The 11216-nt window shown below is 53.7% G+C and overlaps 1 protein-coding gene across 4 annotated transcripts; it reads left to right on the top strand.

The window, feature by feature from the left end:
• The first annotated feature begins 103 nt into the window (after positions 1 to 103).
• TXN2 (thioredoxin 2) lies at positions 104 to 9446 on the top strand. Of its 4 annotated transcripts, none has more exons than XM_026052277.1 (4): positions 104 to 291; positions 2147 to 2270; positions 7121 to 7246; positions 8014 to 9446. In XM_026052277.1, exons 1-3 carry the CDS (start codon positions 104 to 106, stop codon positions 7235 to 7237), a joined length of 429 nt encoding a protein of 142 aa, XP_025908062.1. In that variant the 3' UTR covers positions 7238 to 7246; positions 8014 to 9446. The 4 variants fall into 4 exon arrangements, with proteins under 4 accessions (XP_025908062.1, XP_025908065.1, XP_025908064.1 ...); XM_026052280.1 differs by lacking the exon at positions 8014 to 9446 and adding an exon at positions 7418 to 7836; XM_026052279.1 differs by lacking the exon at positions 8014 to 9446 and adding an exon at positions 7415 to 7784.
• Positions 9447 to 11216: the final 1770 nt, after the last annotated feature.

Raw genomic sequence — 11216 nt, 5'->3', positions numbered from 1 at the left:
GCGGGCCGTGGGGGCTGCACGGGGGCTGGTTCTGTGGGGCGGCGCGGGGCCGCGTGTCCCGTGAGBGCCGCCCGGCCGCCCCACGCCCGGCCGTGTCCCGCAGATGGCCCAGCAGCTCGTGCTCCGGCGGCTGCTGTCCCTGGCGCCCCGCGCGCTCCCGCCTCGAGCCGCCGGCAGGGCGCTGCGCACCACGGCGCGCCGCGGGAGCGCCTTCAACGTGCAGGACGGCAGCGACTTCCAGGAGCGCGTGGTCAACAACCCCAAGCCCGTCGTGGTGGATTTCCACGCACAGTAGGTGCCCGCGGGAGGGAGCTGCTTCTGCGCGTGTCTCTCGTCTCAGACGGGAATGTTTTTGCCTTGTGTTCCCGCCATGACGGCCCTTTGGGTGCCTTGTGCCTTCCCTTGGTGCCCTGCCGGTCACCTCTTTGGCTTCAGGGCTTTGGTGGTTAGAAGGGGTTTGTCTTGTTTGAGCTGCCTCTGCAGGGAGATCCGTGAGGTCTCGCCTGTCTTGCATCTTTGCAGTATGGCCCTGCTGGTATTTAAAAACATGAAAAGCCAAGAAAATGCTCCGGGGGGCAGCACAGTGGTGCCTTCAGAGTGTTCAAATGTCGCCTTGGTCTGAGCATTTCAACATCCAAAAGAAAAAAAAACCCTCAGGACTGAGGAATTCCYATGTCTCTGTGCACCCCCTTACCTCACCTTTCAAGAGGCGACACAAACAGACAGACACGTAGGCGCCTCACGTGTTTTCATCGTGCCGGTGCAGCTCACGSGCGAGGAGGAATGAGCCTGGCAGCGCTTGCAGCCCCAGCTTGTTCCGTGGCTCCCTCCTCCATAGAGCTGCCGGCTGGTTACGGCAAATACCCTCATGAATTCCACACCAGGAAAGCTGTGCCCGCTGTCCGGTCCTCTCTTACTGCTCCTTTTATTACCTTCAGCTTGTTTTTTTAGGTATTCCTCAGTATTCCCCTTACAAGAATGAGTAGCTGGGAAGTATCAAGCCGCCCTGAATGACCCTGTTGTGTTTTCCCATTTTTTTTTTAATGCTGCCCTTGGAGCAGGGCTGTTGACAGCAAAAGCCTTTGTCGGTAGCAGCCCTGCGATGCCAGCGGGAGCATTTGCCATCAGTAAAGATTTTGCCATCCTCTTGCCAGTAAAAATACACCTAGATGTAAGCTGTGGGATTAAGGAAATGGGATTATCTTTGTTTTCCTAGGTAATTTGCTAGTCCTACGTTGCTGATATCTGAGCCTGTTGTGGCAGATTCTGGGCAAGCAGCGAAAATCAGCCCAAGAACTTGCACTTGCAACAGAGCAAACGGGCAGACTGGAATGAATGGGAACTGGGATCGGCCAAGGAGAGCAGGGCAGACCGAGAGCCTGGGTCTGACGTGGAGAGAATCTGGCAAGGAGCAAAGCTCAGCAGTGCTTCCACTTTAAATAGTAATTGAAGAAAATAAAAGCAAAAGCATAAGAGCATTTTGAGCTTTAACACATATTTTCTGAAACGAAATAAGCTTACGCCTTCCTGAGTGGTGCGGTCAGTGGAGGCAATGAATGTTTTCTGTGCACAGAGCCCTGCAGACTCTGCTGCCACTGCGCTTTGCTTTGGAGTAGGTAATCTTCCCTTTAACCAGTGCTGCATCTTTGCAATTTTTGCGGCTAAAGGGGCATTTTTTGCACACCCTGCAGTTACTATGGAGGCCGGATCAGAGGCCAGGGCTGGTGTGGGCTGCTGCCCCGTGTGGGAGCACTGGTAGGACCCTCTGGTGGGCAGATAAGCGCAGGGAAGGGAGGAAAGGGAGGCCCCCTTAGCCGGATGGAGCAGAGCTTGATGTGATTGAAGTGGCATCCAAAGCACCTGGGCAGTGAAAGGGATGCTGCATAGCGACCTCCTCCTTCTCTCACCTCTGTGGTAAACYACAACTACAAAAGATGTTTGTAGGAACAGTGTTGCGGGCTTAACTTTTGAACGGCAGGGCTGCGGGGGGGCTGGTTAATGYTTACCTTTAGTGTTTACGTCCTAGCGCCGTGGCACGAAGGTCAGGTTGGACACAGGAGGGCAAGTGGTGCTGAAGGCACCGGGCTCTGCTGGGGCTGCCCCGTTCTTACTTCATCTGACGCCTGCCCTCCTCTTCCTCGCCCAGGTGGTGCGGGCCCTGCAAGATCCTCGGCCCCCGGCTGGAGAAGATGGTGGCCAAGCAGGAGGGGAAGGTGCTGATGGCCAAGGTGGACATCGATGACCACACGGACCTTGCTATTGAGTACGAGGTAGGGGGCGAGGATCGCGGGCCCCTCTGCGCTGCTGACACAGATCGTGTCGCCTCGGGCTGGGCCGTGGCCGCGCGGCGGCGGCCTTGCCAGGGAGAGGAGCCCCGGGTTGCTGATTCTTGGGGCACTTGTTATTCAGAGGCTCTCGCTGCGTGACCCTCTCCCAGGCCCGCTGCTGTGTTCAGCATCCTCACCTCTCACCGCAGAAACACGGCCCTCTGGCCTTGCAGAAGTGCCTTAACATGAGGCTGCCTGTGCCCAGGGAGCTTGTAGCGTACGTAGAGCTTCACTGTGTCCATGGGCTGCCCAGGTGTGAGGCAGGGTGTGGGTTAACAAGCTCAGCCTTTACCTCTTTTTCTGTTYCCATGTAAGTGTAGGCAGTTTAAGAAATCAGAACATCTCCTGGAAGRCTCACCTAGTCCCTGCTCTCTCCTCTTGTAAACCACTGCTCAGCCTACGGAGATGAGACCTCTCGCTGCCACCAGGGAAGAGCCTAGATATCCCTTGCATGTCACCCAGCTAGGAACTGCTCCCTCTCCTTAGGTGGCGTCCTGTTCCCGGGGCTGAGGCTGGCGCAGGAAGCTCCTCCGTTGACTCAGCAGCCCCAACTTGCTTGTGAGCAAGCTGCTGCTTTGCGTAGCCTGGAGGGGACGTGCTGTGCTCTTCCCATACCCTGCAGTGCCGAGAAAAAGGAGGAAGCTGAAGCAGCTCGTTCCCTCCCACTCTTTCCCAAGCAGAACTCGCTGCCTGCGCCGCCCCAGCAGCTGCCCCCACACGGGAGGATGCAGCTTCCACACGTGGGGTGCGGGAAGTACCGATGGTGCCCTYGGCACCATAGGATTTGGCGCTCTAGGAGCTCAGCCGCCGCTGCCTTAACAGGGCCCCCTGCCTCCGTGCTCAGGGTGACAGTGAGGACAGGCCGAGGAGGCAGAGATTGTTTCAGCGAGGGTCTCACTAGCAACTGTCCTATGTAAGGAGAAGAGAGTGGAGATTATTAGCTTAACTCTTTTATTGTTCCAAGCCTTCCTGTAGGTGGAATTAGCTCGGATTACAAGAGGATAATCTCAGAGACTGGAAAACAGCAAATAGAGTGCATGAATGTAAAGAGAGGTCTTTAAAAAGCCTGGAAGTTGTTCTGTTCTGTAGTGCTGATTACACTGTTCAGCACCACATGCACTTTGACAAGGTGCAGCGCTCGCTCACTGCCATGCCCTGCCCKGTGTGTACACGGAGCTGCAGGTTCTGCCTGTACAGGCTCCCGCCGTGCTGAGGTAGGTGCAGGGGTAGGTGCCAGGCCTTGGGGAAGGGCTGGCCTCCAGCAACCCCTTCAGGAGCATTAAACCCCAACACAGCAAACTGTGGTTTTGCAGCACAGCTGAACCCTCTGCTCTCCGAGTGACACCTCGTGTTTTCCAGTGTCCCCAATGAGATAGCCACAAATAGTTAGGGGTAAAGGAGAATTATTTTTTATCTGGTCATTGTAATTCAGGGTGTCCTTTTCATGCCAGAACTTTGATTCCCAGTCTGTATCACACTGACAAATGCTTGGATTTGCTCCTTCTTCTGGGAAGTTGCCTGGGAAGATACTAGGTGAGGATCAAAAACGGGCCAAAGATGGTATTTGGAAGAGATGAAGAAGGCCAAAAAGGCATTTTTTTTTTAAGCTTTTCCACCTGAGASCAGATGAGGCAGTTTTCATCTTGGAGGTTTTCAGTGTCCCTGCCCCCCATAACTGCCCTGCTGGCTGCCAGGAAGTCTCCTCCCGCCCGTGCTTATTCCCAGCCCACGTGCGGAGCCCGGCTCGCTGCCGCGTTGCACAACAGCCTCTCCAGCGGATTCACCAGCACGGGAGGAGGAAGGGAAAAGGGGAGAGACCCCCGGGGCCTGAGGAATCTCTGCGCATTCCTTCTCTCGCCGCCTGCCTGCCCTTGGCTCCGGGCTGCCCAGCGCAAGGCGCAGACACATTTGCTGCTGCTGGAGACACCCTGGGCACCCTTCCCTGTCCTGAAGGACAGCCCTCAAGGACTGTCCTTCCCCTGGGGATTCCTACACCCTTTATCTAACACCTCTAATCTCTGACTGTGGCCTTTTCCCACTCTCCCACCCTGCTCTTGCCCTGAAAGCTGAAAAGGATAAGGAATCCTTTTGTTTCATCTGCTTTCTCTTAAAATCCCTTTAATTTTTATTTTGCATTTCTTTTAAAATCAGTTAAATTTGTATTTTTGTCTTGGCCTGTTGCCCTGTGCATGTCCAGTGAGAAAGAGCAGTCCCTTCTGCTGCGGTTTTGCCTCGCAGACCTCAGGGAGCCCTGGTGGACACAGGGGCAGTCGTTCATCAGCAGAGCTCATTCTTGTTGGGAGTTTTATGTCCGGTTCCTAAACATGGGTGAAATCCTCCCCCCTTCCCAGATATGTAGGATCTGARTTAGTACAAAGACCTCAGCTTTGGCTGGGAAAGAATTCCCTTGGAAGAAGTACTACCAGGAACAGCCTACATGGTTTAGTTTATTTCATTTATTATTTTTATTTTCCTTTATGTTTTCAGGGCTGATCAACAGCAGCYTGACCTTTTCTCTAGAAATGTTATGGAGATTTTTTGGTTTCGTTTTTGTTTGTTTGTTTTTGGTTTCAGTGCAGATTGGATCCAAAAAGAGGAGAAAAACAACAGCAGCAGCAAAAAAAAGCTGCAAGTTTTCTGTGTTTTAGAAATCCCCAGTGCCATTTGCTTCCCAAGCCCCAAACCCAAGTACCTGCTCCATTGATGGGCTGCCTCTTCTGTAGCTGGCGAGAGGGATCACAGATGCTCTCACAAATGTCATTTTTTCTGAGCATCAACCAGGAGCTCTCAGGGTCCTGGTGCCAGCTCTACAGCCTCAATCCCCAGGCCCATTTGCCAGCATTTCCACACTGCTCTGAGGAAGGGGAACTGAGCCCYGTGCGGGGCTTCCAGCTCCACGGTGCCCTGTTTTGAAGCCCTTCAGACTGTTGAGCTTTTTCTGTGGCWGTTGAAAAGCAGAGGATGGAGCCGGGTCCCGGGCACAGGGGCTGCTGCTGCTCGGCCCGGCTCACGGCAGGAGTTGAAGGGAGTAAGTCAGGAAGGAGCTGGAGGGCCTCTGTGTAGCGCAGTGTAACCCCACAACCCAGCATTATCTGGGCTCCTCCGGTGCTCTGGAGTTTCATCTCTGCCTCACCTGGCCTAGTGCTGTGTCTTGTGGCACAGCCCTTAATGCTGCTGGTTGGATACACTATTTTTGGGTGGAGCTGGCACGACTGCTTTTTATTACCCCACTGARCAAACCAGAGGGGAGCTTTGGGGTACGTTCTCACTCCAGGAGAGGAGGCGCCGGTCCCATGCAGTCCTTGCGCTGCTGGACTTCTTGTGTCTAAAATAAGTGCGTGTGTGAGCAGCTCTGGAGTGCCAGTTCTCCCCGTGTGCTGCAGCCAGTCACTAGGAGGAGCTGAAGAACCTGCCTTGCACCAGGACCAGACGTGGTGGCAGAAGCGCCAGCGCTGCCATCCTGTCAAATTAGGCTGCACAAAGCCCTGGAGACCCAGGGAACCAGGCTGGACAGGCCAGTTAAGATGGAGTAGAAACGGAAGAACAAAATGTCCCTTTCATCTCCAACTGCTGATGGGCCCAGCGCCAGCTCTCCGGAGGGTTTCCTGCGGGAAGGATTTGGGAGCATGGCAGATCCCTGCTGGAGCAGAGCGGAGGACAGCTGGGAGCGTAGGAGGGAAGAGGCCTTGCAGGCTGGCGGACAGGCGGGGTGTGGGTAGGACGTGCTTCAGGAGAGAAATGTGTGGGGTAACAGGGCACGGAGCCCGTGGGGCTGCAGCTGCCCCCCAGAAACACAAGCAGGTCTCTTCCCTCATGCAGCCCTGAGCTCTGGCTGCCCCTCTGGGATGTGTCCGCAGGGTCCCGTGGTTCTCTGGTTGTTGTCCGCTCAGCAAGTCCCTGGGGAGCATTGTCATTTCCACTGCTGTTCTCTTGGGTAATTCCCGGGAAATTTTGTTCTGAACTAAAATAGTAGCACGTGGAGCTCTGCAGCTGCCGGCTCTCTGCGGCTGAAGGGATTTCTCCCTTTTTGTCTAATTGCCAGGGGTGGGCAGCGGCAGCCACTGAAATGTGAAGTGCTGGAAGGAAAGATGGGTGGAAGGGGTTGTTGCTGCCGTGGTAGGATAGGCGGGAAACTGCCTGCTCGGAGATGGGCGGGAGCCATCCTCCAGCTCCCGTCCTGGCTGGAGAAAAAGACGAGTCTGGTACCAGCCCAGCCATAAAATGTCCAAAGATTGTGGATGAGCAGCGTCCTCGAGAGAGCTGCTACAGACTGGGTTTGAAAGCTTCAATGGGAAGCCTGAAAGGAGGRGAGGGATTTGTACTGGAGGGGACCAAATCTGTTTTAATTTTATGTATATATATTTTTTTCTTTTAAATGTTGTGGCTTAAACTAGGGAAGGTTGCACAGTCTTAACCTGAGCAGTGTTACTTAAATCAACACAGAGATAAGGCTGCAGAGAGAAGAGCATGGAGCCTCCTGCCTTCGAGGAGAACAAGTTACCCTTGGGCAGTGAACAGTCTCTCTCTAACAGAGAGTCCGGAGAGGGTTGAATTTGTAGCTTGCTTTCACTAAAAAGCCTTTAGCCATAGCAAGTGAAGTCCTGGAAGTGGAAAGGTCTTACCTACAAACACCTGGAAAAGTTTTACCTACCAACACCCTTTCCTGTTTCCCTGTGCCCGGCAGTTGCCGTGCCTGCAGTGAAGGGTCTTTGCAGAGCTCCCTTCGGGGCGCGGGTGCCGCGGGCTCCTCGCGGCCTTCGCTCACACACCTTTCTGCCTCCCTCCTTCCCCAGGTGTCAGCGGTGCCCACCGTGCTCGCCATGAAGAACGGGGATGTGGTGGATAAGTTTGTGGGGATAAAAGACGAGGATCAGCTGGAAGCATTCCTCAAGAAACTCATCGGACCCTGAAGTAAAAAGGTGGCTGTAGCTCTGCCTCTGGACGCGTCCATGTCACGCGTTCCCTGCCCGGGAGAGCAGAGGGCGCATGACCTGCCCGCCTTGTAAAACCTGGGGTTTTGTTCAATTTGGGGGTCTTAGGAGATGGACAGTGTTGTAACCTTCGCACTCCCCCCTTCTCTCCGGCAGCAGCAGTTGCAGGAGGCGCTGAGGAGCGCGGCCGCTCATTCCCCAAGGCAAGAGTGCAGCTGGAATCAGGAGGCCTCCCCTTTATCAGCAAAGGGCTGACGTGGGGCCCTGCTGCTGAGCTGGAGGAATGTTTTTTCCCTTTGCCTAGTGTCAGATAGCCCCGAGCAGAGGGCAGTGACTCCCTGGCAGACGTGCACACATACCTGCCCTGGGTGGGTTTGTTTAAAGCTGAGAATGCGTCTGTGAAACCTGCGCCCTTGTCCCTCTGTCCTCATGTTGCTGGGGCACGTAGGAGCCTCCTGCAGATCTAGGCGCTCCTCTCTTTTATAAGAGGAAACAGAGAAGTGTTTTGTGGGTCTCCTTTTGTAGGTCTGTAATAAAGAGAACTTTATTGGTCACTTCTGTATACTTGGAGAATAAAACTCGATTCTCTGGAAGCCTGGGAAAGCCCCCTTGTCTCTGCAGGGGTGAGAAGGGAAATAAGCAGAGCAGTGGCTTATTTCCCAGCATGGGTTGGGAGAGTGCAGCTTAGGCTTTGAGACACTCCCCTAGCCTAAAACGTAATGTTCTTAAAAACAAATAAGTGGATTATTTTACAGGGCTTCTGATGCCGCTTCTCCGACTTCCCAGCCTGATCAGACCCCCTGTTGGTGCTGCTGAATCCAGGACTCCGGAGAAAGGACCCTCCTGTGTRCAGAGGAACACGGGCCCGTTGCGCCCAGCAGCCCCGCTCAGCAGCAGCCCCGACCCACACGCGCTGGGTTTGCTTTCCTCGGGCCTCTCCTGCGTGAGGAGCGCGAGAGCCGCCCGCTCCCTTGTGTGAATAATTAAATGTGCTCACACAGGTGAGCCGTGCCGAGGGGCAGCCTTCCCATCTTGATTGCCTTGACCTTTAGACCAAGGAGTAAGACTGTGCTCACAGCAGCAGCAGCCTTCAGCCCTCCCCTCCCCTCCTCCTGTCCTGTCAACCTGAATTTTGGGTGTTTTCTGTTTCCCCCTGCAGTGCCCCATTCCAAGCCTCCTCTTGCACCTGCAGGCAGAGCACAAGGCCAGGGCTGGTGCTCGTTAYAATACTTAACTTCAGGTGACTTACCTAAGATGCATGAGAACACTGTACATGCTTCATAACCATGTAAAAGCCCTTTCCCTGTTCCTGTTCCTGCTTCTGTTTCTCTTCAGTCGCTTTTAACGCTGGTTTGGCTCAGCTCATTCTGCCTCTCTGGCAAGAGGCTGGTTGTTACAAGCCGCAAGGCAACTTTTTCTGCACCTTTCCCATAACCATTTAAGGAAGGGAGGGGAATGGGGCTCTAGGTCTTAGGTGTTACGCTGCAACCGCAGTGCAACAGCCATTGGTGTTCTGAGCAGCTTCCCTTACCTTGGGCACCGTGGGGCCTGGACAAGAGTGAAACCAGTGCTGGTTGCCCTAAAGGGGGTCCCTTGTGGAGAGCTCCAGGCTGAGCTGCCCCCCCGGCAYGTCGCTGACCCAAAATACTGCTGGACGTGGTGCCACTCGGAGGTGATTCAGCAAAGCCCTGGTGGTCAGTTGTGAGCAGTTAAAATAACACTGTGTTTTGGAGACCACCAAAGCTACGCAGCTGGTGTCCTGCTCGTGCTGCAGGCCCGGCACTTTGCGGTTCAGCTCGGYGTTCCTGCTTCGTAAACACCGATAGCGCAGCCTGCCGCCGTTTTCCTGTGCAGGCAGCAGGAGCGGGGGAACAGCGTCACACACCCRACAATAGTCAACTTTCATGCCTCGCCATCCCACAGAACAGGAAAAAACATAGTGGCTTTGCATTGTGCGTATAAGAGACAGTATAATTTAGCTATATKATCACTTCCTTCTGAGGAAAAGCGCAGCTAATGTGGCGTTCAGCTATTTAAGCACCAGCACAATTTAGAACAGGCTGCATGAAAAACACAAAGTGTTTCTCTGAGATAAATACTGAAGACCCACATCGACGGTGAAAAACCCCTCCAAAACAACGTAACTGGTGGAGAGGAGAAGGGAGTTCTGGAGCACCTTCAGATTCCCTGAGGGATTTGCAAAATTTTCACTGTGATACAGGATTTTAAAAGTGCAAAACTGTTTTCTGCAGGAAGATGTTAATTCAAATCCCTGTTTGGTGTCTGCTGAGGGAGKCTTTGAGGATTTAAACAGCTGCTGCTAGTAACATGTTAGTGGGAAGCAGTACAAGCAGTGTATTAATACAGAAATAAAAAGAGGGGCCTTATAAAGCCATTTCATGTCACCTGAATGTCACATTGGTCATTCCTGAACGGGCCAATGTAATAAGTTATGTCTCAATCATGGTCACTTCTTTCCTGGTCAGTTGTTGAAATGTTTTCTTTGTTCTTGTTCTGGCAAGGATGCAGTTTTACTTTTTTTTTTTTTTTTTTCTCTCTGAGTTAAACACGGCTAATGTTCCTCCGGTCTGTTAAACATTTACCTCCTTGCCGCCCAGGAGCGCCTGCATTACAACACTGCTCTCTGCTCCTCATGTTCCTGGCTGCTCTTCTAAGAATGTGCGGCAGCTGGTGCCTTCCCAGGGGGGAAAGCCGAAACCAAACCCGCTTCGTGCTCCCCGGTGCCTTCCGAACCCCGCACCGAGACCCCCTGCGCCCGGCCCGTGCCTTGGTGCTCGTGCTCCTGCCAGAGGGGCCTGAATTGCAGGCGGTGGGAGGTTTCCTCTTCGTTTCTGTTGGCTCGCGTGCAGCCCCGGCGYGGCGGCTCCTTTCTTGCGCCCTTCCAGAGGCCGCAGGGCGGGAGATCCGTGCTGCCCTTCCCGCCGGCTGTGCCAAGCGGCGGCCCGAAGAACRGCTGGGTGGACGGGAGCGTTCCGGTTGCCTGATGTGCGCGGAGTCTGCTCCCCACAGAGGCGCACGCGGCTTCCGTGGGGCCRGGTTTGGTGCCAGTCGGGTAGGGCCTCAGCTCTCTGCACACCGGAGACTGGCAGCAAATCCCTGGCTTTATCGTACCACTCCTCCCAGGTAAGGAAGGAAAGGAGTATCCATCCCATGTGAGCAGGGAAACRGCCGCCACCAGTGCAGCACTAACCTAATCTAACTAACTAAACCAACCTGTTTGATGCCACATCTTGGTAGCCACTGAGGGTGGTTTTTTTCCTTTTTTTTCAATTAGTAATTATAGGATTCAGAGAGAACTGGCAATTAAATTTCAAACCCTGCAAGATTTATTAGCAGAAGTGTTAAGCTCAGTGTTCAAAAGTGTTTCTGAGTCGTGTTAAAAAGCCACTGAAGCTACCCATAAGTTAAAGAATAACAAGCTGTAGTCTCATAATTTGGGGGGACTGCAATGTTCTAAGCAATAAAAAGATAAGATAAATTATCAAAGTCCATAAAGAAATGGAAATAATCATTACACAGCTCCATCCTTTTTACCTGCCACTCCGACCCACCCGGGATCGAGTCCGTCAGGGTACATCCRTCCATCCCTCTTGGCAGTGCAAGAACAAAAGGAAAGGTAGGAAAGGTCCAGGTGTCCCAGGCAGCTCCAGAGCGGTGCCCCAGCACCGCTGTCCTGCTCTGCTTCTCAAGGGCGCTCAGGTCACTTGTCACCCTCGTSGTTTTTCTGACTCTGCAGCTTTCTAAGTCCACTAACACTTTCCCTCTTAAAACATCCTCATAGGCAAAAACTGGAGGCTGCAACTGCCAGTGCTGTGGTTGTAGATGAGTGTGATGCCAGAAGGGGTTGCTGTGCTGAGCAATACCTGTTCCCTCCCCCGTCTCGTGCCTCATGCCCTGGGCTATGAGTTCAGAGAGGAAGCAGGGAGCAGTTGCTTTC

The sequence above is a fragment of the Nothoprocta perdicaria genome, unplaced genomic scaffold, assembly GCF_003342845.1.
Source record: "Nothoprocta perdicaria isolate Ctin4 unplaced genomic scaffold, notPer1 scaffold_86, whole genome shotgun sequence".
NCBI lineage: Eukaryota > Metazoa > Chordata > Aves > Tinamiformes > Tinamidae > Nothoprocta > Nothoprocta perdicaria.
The sequence above is the reverse complement of the archived record's forward strand: the minus strand, read 5'-3'. Positions and strand labels throughout refer to the sequence as shown.